Below are 7,375 nucleotides of genomic sequence, written 5' to 3'. Positions count from 1 at the left end.
TGTGGAGGGAACGAAATGCTAGGATATTTCAGAATAAGAAGGGGTGGAAGCGGTGCAGAAAATCATCGTTGATGCAAGATACTACATCAGTTCTTGGAGGAATTTCAAGAGATCTTCCATCTATCAGCACTAGCGTCTGGTTTGGAATATTTCACAGCAAACTTTTTGCTGCACCCTGAATCCTAGGTTGTTTGCAGACCTTAGAAAAAGGCTGCTATTGGTTATGTTGTTTTTTCCTGGCTTCGGTTGGAGCTTAGGGTTCCCCGTGCCTGCAGTGTTAGTAGTGAAAACAGGCCTAGTAGTTTGCTTCTGGATCTGGTTCGTCTCTGGTGTTTGATTCTTTCTAGTGGTGTTAGCTGGTTAGGGTGCTTTGTTTTGCTGTTTTACAGGGGCAGTGATCATGTCCTCTATTTTGTTTCAACAAAATTTAACTTACCACACACACACACACACACACACACAAAACCAGAATAACCAAGATTTCAGTAAATCAGGACCCCAGAACCAACAAATAATTGTACTCTCCAGCAATGCGATACATACACATCTGTAGATTATCTAGAATGTCTGGAAAATGCAAAGGCGAGCTCATAGTTGTATGCTCTTTATGTATAAGTCAAAATCTACTCGACTCACGCCCATAGGCCATATTCACGTATAATAGGAATCTGAAATTCTACCACTCATGCCATGGACACTGGATTATAGACTGCCCCAAATTTGGAACAAAAATTGTATTCAAAGTAACAAATAACTCACCTTTTGGCAGTGTCGCTAACCACTTCCGTTTTTTCAGTCTCATCTTCTGAACCTTCTTCAGTACTCTTGTTGTTGCCTTTTATTTCACTTGGTAATGTCTGCATCATTTTCCGCATTTTGCTTCCTATGTATCCTATCATCTGTTTCCCCGGGGTGTTTGGAAACATCAGAACCTGAAATTTCAGGAAGTGTACTTTCATCGTCTGGAATATAGGTTTGGACAGATCCTTTTGTATCTTCTATCGACACAAGATCAGATGAGGCTGGATCACTTCCTTTGTCAGCGGCAACGGTTCCATCTCTCTCCTGGTGGTGATCGCCTAATTCTTCAGTATATTCGTCGGGATAGGCAACAGGTTTAATATCAGAGACCGGGTCGTTTTCACAGTTTCCTGCTGCTTCAGTTTTCTCCTCATGGTGGTCATTAGATACTTCTGGACAATCAACATGTTCTTCCAGTGGATGTCTTCCACTTAGTGAATCAGTTATCATTTCCGCATCAACAGCTGTTTGATCTTCATCAATGGATTCTGCTATTTTGTTTGGAGGCATAGGACCCATATGCCCTTGGAAGTTGTCGTTTACAGAATCTAAATCAGAAACCAAAGCCTTCTCAACAAAGTCAGGTTCTTCTGAGGCACTTTCAACTTTCGAAATTGACATGACTTCACTTGTAGAGGCAGGGAAAGACTGGAAAGCATCCCAATCATCATCCTCATCTTCTTCTTCCTCCTCTTCTTCACTTCTATGAGCCGCGTGTTCTGTTGGGATTGATGAGGTGGGACCCTTTTGTCTAGCTTCCTCTGTAAGTGCTGGTAACTTTATCTCCAAAGATGGCATAATGGATTTCGTTTGTGGTGTGTCGTGTTCTTGAGTTACTGAAGCACGAATGATACCCTGGAAGTGCAAATTCATAACTTCATATGAACAACTAGTATGAGAACAAGCTAAATGCCAACTCTCTGCTTCTTAAAATTCTCCATGTAGCTCTAAAAGCAAAGGACAAAAGTGGAAAAAAAAAAAAAAAAAAACTTCTGATATATGAACAAAATATGTTTATAACCACTACTAAAATGTAATTCAGATTTCGCTCCTTGAAACTCAAAAGCCAGAAGCTACATAGCTGTGCCTGATCAATGGTTGGGGGTAAGGAGGGATAAGGGAACACTCATAGAAGACTATTTTTATTACAAAAAGAGCAGAACCGATTATCAAATTTTGGTTTAGATTTTAGACCAAGCCATAGCCAACATACAGCATGTTTTTTTGGTTCATCCCAACCAGAAGTAGTCAAATAGCAAGACAATTTTCATGGAAGAAAACACGGTAACCCAAGAGAATATTGCAGAAACTCAACTCCCACAGACTACTACATAGCTTAATTTCTGGAGTTTTCTGACAACGTGCAAAAAGAATGATGATATGATATCCAAGAAGAGATGCGGAGGGTACATGTTAAAGAAGTAAAAGATCTAAATAATCCTTATACGTGGTCAACAAGGAATGGTAAACAAATGTTTCTGCTGCAGGAAGGTGGTGATGTCAACAATGCTAAAAACTCAACTCATTGAAACATGCACCCGCATAAATGGGTAAATTTTCAAAAACATAGGAAGCAAGAATGTAATCTTATTTCAAATTCCTGTCAAGACATCATTACTATTCTCCTAAAAAATCATAACACTAAAGATGATCCCACAGGAAAAAGGTGTTTCTCGAAGATAAAATGAGACTGCAGCTTTAATTCTTTTACTTTTGCCCCCCATAATGAGTTTGAAAGAAAAGCACCTGAAGTTGCTGCCTGTTTGCTGCTGGCATATCTAACAAGACATCCTTCAAATAAACTGCGGAGGAAGGAATTTGAGCAAGTTGAGAGACAAGCTTTCCAGCCATGCTTCTTAAATCTCTGAGTTCCTGTCATTGATACAAATAATCAGCATGATGCTGACAACAAACAAAATTACAAAAGTGAGGTGAAATTTGAAGGTTCGTACTACCAGAGAGAGACCATCATCTGATGATGAAAAAACCATGACAATAGCTTCCAAAAGCAGATTCATCAGACCCTTCTGGCTTTCACTCCCTTTTGACAATGTTTGCAGAATAGCCAAGATTCTCAAACACTCAGTGGCAATAGCCACTGCTTCTCTGTTTATGGGTTTCTGTCATGAACAGCATCGAAGGCTCCTTAAAAGTGACGAACATTGAATTTTAAAACCAAGTGAGAAATTATCTGAAAGAAAGGATACCTTTAACATTTTGTCAAATATGCCGAAAAAGTCTCTAAGAAGCTCCCCACTAAAGAACAATACAAAGTTGTAGCTTTCGGAACTGGTGCCTCTCTGTACCATGCTTTTCAGCACTTGTAACCCAATTGATAGAACCTGCACACAAGAAATCCCCACCAGCTGCCATCTGTACCTGACGAATGGTATATAAAATGGTCCAGATACTGCATGCATACAAATTTCTTACCTGCGTGTTGGTATCAATAAGAACCACGTGGATACATCTAGTGCAGTGTTGGATGACAGTAAATAAGATGGGGCCATTCTCTTGGTTATTTCCCAGACATTCAACTTCGTAAGCCAGCTTAGCCAATGAGTACATTTGTTCGACGGCAAAAGCAAGTTTCATTTGTAGAAGCTTCCCTGAGCCAGATCTTTTCCTTTCCACTTCATGAATACTATCTATACAACCTTGTGTTAAACTAGAAATCACGTCCAAACAAGCTCCAAATATCGTTGTCAGGTAGCAAATGACATCAGCATCTAATTTAGATTCATCTGCAATAAGCCATCAAATTAGATACCTAGTAAAATTTTACGCTTGAAAATGACATCAAACCACTGGAAACAAACTATTGCCAATTATATAGTTCTTCAGCAATATTTCATTCCATGCAATATTTTATTTGTGATCCAACATAGGGAAATACCTAGCAGCGACAACACTTTTTGTGGGTTTGTGAGTTATAAGGTTGAAGAGGAGTGTGAGAGTTTTCAAGTATGCTGTAAGTCTAACCACTTTGGGAGCTGTTGGAAAAATATATGTTATTTAAATTTTCATGTTGGGTTTCAGGACCACCTCCCTCTTGAAGAGAATTCATTTCTTCTCGATTTAGAAGAGCTGGAAACCGGTGTTTGTTTCGGTGGAGTTCTTGTCCCGCTTTGTTCTTTACACTTCTCCTAGCTCTTACGATGAGATTTAATTTGTCACTGACAAACAAAACAAGAAACGCCGTAAAGGTACCATAACCGAAATGAAGCCGGGGTGCTCATTTTCTATCATACAAAAGCTATCTTAGGAGCGGCTAAGCCATTAATCAGCACAATAAGCGTAAACTATGGGAAGTCGATTGATCCATCTTGCATCCAAGCATAGGGCTAGCTCATTGACATCAAAGTATGCCAATGAAAGAGGACAATCTGAAAGTACACATCCATGCCCGAGAAAGTATGGTAAGCAAGATGAAGACGGGGTACTTGTGTTTTCCTATCATATAGCATCCGTCGAAGAAGTGGCTGAGCAATGTCATCGTGAGCAAAAGAAAGGTCCAAGCACAATCGGGCCATCCAATGCCCTATCCAAGCATTGGGCTCCTATGAAGCACCGATAACTCTAGAGGTCGACGTATTGGAGTGTTAAGACGCGGGACACGTATGGGACACATGGCGTATCCCATAATTTAATTTAAATTTTTTGAGGGGGACACGGCGGGGAAACCGATGGGAACACGACGGGGGTCAAAGTGTAATTTTAAAAAAATTGGAGGTCAAACTGTAATTTTTTTAAAAATGGGGGCCAAATGGTAATTTTTTTAAATTTTCAGGGGTCAAACTGTCATATTAAACTTATGGATGTCTTGTTTGAATGGTATTGGAACAATGGATTTTTCGTTTTGAACACATTTTGCCATTTAAACTTGGAAAAAAATTGAAAAAATATATAAATAAATAAATATACACAAAGCGTGTCCCCCGCCGTGTCCGTGTCCCCATTTTTTTTAAAATTCTTGTGTCCCCATGTCCATGTCCATGTCCGTGCATCATAGATTGAGCTTGAACATTTTCATTAAAGCATGGAATCCAAGTTCATTCATCAACTGCATTTTGGTCAACTGGCAGATAAATCAGTAGGCTCTGACAGCATCGACAAAGATAGGGCAGGAGAAATTATACAGCACCCATCGATGTTGTCGGAGCCTACCGATTTATCTTCCAGTTGACCGAAATCCTATTGATGAATGAACTTGTATTCCATAGTTTTAATGAAAATGAACAAGCCCAATGCCTCGATAGGGCATTGGATGACCCAACTGCACTTGGACCTTGCTTTTGCTCACGATGACATTGCTTAGCCACTTCTTCGACGTATGAAACTTTAACGAGTCCGTATCGGTAGTTTTTTTCACTTATTTCTGAAGTTTCTCCTCCTATTTATTAGTCGTTTGCTTCCCCACCAGCTTTGTTCATGAGCCTAGCTTTCCCTTGATGAACGCACATGAGCGCTGTCCCTTCCAAAATACACTGTCACATGCCCCTTTATGACTTCTATTCTTCCTTCTCGTCAAGTGGTCAAGCCTAGCTGTCGTGTGGTCTTGTCCTTTGATATTTGTGCCTAGCCCTTGGTGACCTACTATAGGGCCTCAAGTGCTTTGATGCGAGTAAGACCATGCATTTATCATTCATACCCTTCCCAGATTTGGCATTTCCAGATATGGATTAGGGTAACCTTTTTATTAGTGGCCCAACCACGCCCGCTCGTGGCGTCATGGAGATGGGCCTTGTATTTGAGAGTTTGATAACCCCTATACTCTGTGGAGAGTTGTTTTTTGGCATGGGGGATTTCGGGAAACAATGGGACTAAGTCCATTAAGTGGGGTCAAAGGGTTGGCCGAGTCCATCAAGTGGGGTCACGCGGAATAGGTCTTGGTCCTTCCTCTGAACCTTCTTAATGGGCGCATGAGCCCTTTTTACAGCCGATCGAGGTATGGCATTTCGTCTTGCTTCGGTCTGCCTCAGGCTAGAGGGGAGCAATCTTTCGATGTTCGGGCATTTGGCACTACAGCCGTTGTTGACCGTGCATTGGTCGTCGACCCCTTCTTCCAATCTTGGTCCATCGTCGCCATGCTCTGGAAGCTTCTAACGATCACCTTCAAAGTGCATCCAAACGGTCAGGAGGAATCTGACTAGCCATCTGTCAGTAGCTCCTTGCTAGTAGCATTTTGGCGGTTTCATGAAGGCAAGACTTACCGATGAAGGATCTGTCTGCAATCGATATGACTTATATATTCTAGTACTCTTCTAATTTATGAACTTTTCCCTTGAGATGCTGCTGAGTAATGCATATTGGTCGGCTGTGAGATCTAACCTAATGTCCATTATGATTATTAACGTTCATTACTAATATATCCCTTAACTCTGTGTTTGTGGATCGCGTGTTGTATGGGTATTCTTCAGTTCTGTTAACTTTCAACATTTTCTTAATTTGACCTTTTGACCACTAGACTGCGGTTAGTCAATCATTGACCGATGTGATTTTCGCCTCCCACAGTAGGATTCATCAAATTTCCATAGATGTTACACACAAATATTTATAGCACTTGGTACTACTCTTGTCTTCAAAGCTAAATGGCGTTGACAAGGTGTCATAAAAGATGTCGGGCATAATATGGGAACTTTTTTTCTTTATGCGCAGTCCTAAGACAAAATCAAAGAACTAAATATGCTTCCTAGGTGAATGTTCAAGTTAAAACACCGGAAACATATCCGTACTCTTATCAAAAGGGTCGAGCATTCGACAAGAGTATGTTTATACTTTTGAAGAAGTCCATGTAATATAGTGTAGGAATATGAAAGTAAATCACCCAGAGGAGATGATATCATAATTTCAAATCCTGCACAAATAAAACGCATGCAGCAGTAAAATATTTTACCCTAAAAACAGCTGTAGAAAACATATTCAAGGATTGAGGATCGGTTCCATTACATTCCATTCATTACATCTTACATATTGAAATTTGTCAAAGGTTCGTTGAATAGATACTGAGAGAGAAGGTGAAGTATCGATGTTGCTTCTAAATAAAAAGCATTTATCAGGGCAAAATTAGGTTATTAATCCCAAGAGCTTACCATCAACATGCGTCTTCAATGAAACTCGTGTGCACTGGACAAAGTCATTAGCTTTTGAAAAACACAAGTCTGTTGAAGCTTCTGTAACGCATTTGTAACCAATTAACAGAAATGCCAACATGGATTTGAATTGCCTCTGCATACCACCAACATCAAATTAACACATCAAAAAGAATCTCCACCTTCAAAACTTTAGGAGTAAGAATATCCATCTTGGGTGACAAGAGACTGGGTCAAAGAGGAATAAGAATTCTAAGAGTGAAGTGCTTTAACTTACCTCAGGTCCAAGACGTCTAATGAGTGTCTTTGCAGTGGCAAGTGATACAGAAATCATATTCTCCCAGTTTGAATTATCTGAACAAGTCGCACCACCACTGAGAACAACACAGGGACGATCTTTCAGATTCCATGAAAAGCTTTGGGCCAAGAACTTGTAAATTCTTGTTAAGCAACAGAAACAACCAACGTTTACAAAATGGTAC

The 7,375-nt window shown here is 40.1% G+C and overlaps 1 protein-coding gene across 6 annotated transcripts in view; it reads right to left on the bottom strand.

The window, feature by feature from the left end:
* Positions 1-471: 471 nt before the first annotated feature.
* LOC131304620 (protein SWEETIE-like) overlaps positions 472-7,375 on the bottom strand; it is a 40,293-nt gene continuing 33,389 nt past the window's right edge. For 4 of the 6 annotated variants that reach the window (XM_058331934.1, XM_058331935.1, XM_058331937.1 and 1 more), the window contains 7 exons: positions 7,171-7,267; positions 6,894-7,029; positions 3,235-3,545; positions 3,009-3,143; positions 2,754-2,921; positions 2,548-2,673; positions 472-1,656 (listed from right to left, as the gene is read on the bottom strand). In XM_058331934.1, the coding sequence (XP_058187917.1) occupies positions 844-1,656; positions 2,548-2,673; positions 2,754-2,921; positions 3,009-3,143; positions 3,235-3,545; positions 6,894-7,029; positions 7,171-7,267 (1,786 nt within the window). In that variant the 3' untranslated portion in view covers positions 472-843. The remainder of the gene's footprint in view (positions 1,657-2,547; positions 2,674-2,753; positions 2,922-3,008; positions 3,144-3,234; positions 3,546-6,893; positions 7,030-7,170; positions 7,268-7,375) is intronic. The other 2 variants (XM_058331936.1, XM_058331939.1) reach the window with 1 other exon arrangement.

The sequence above is a fragment of the Rhododendron vialii genome, chromosome 10a (assembly GCF_030253575.1).
Source record: "Rhododendron vialii isolate Sample 1 chromosome 10a, ASM3025357v1".
Classification (NCBI taxonomy): domain Eukaryota; kingdom Viridiplantae; phylum Streptophyta; class Magnoliopsida; order Ericales; family Ericaceae; genus Rhododendron; species Rhododendron vialii.
The sequence above is the reverse complement of the archived record's forward strand: the minus strand, read 5'-3'. Positions and strand labels throughout refer to the sequence as shown.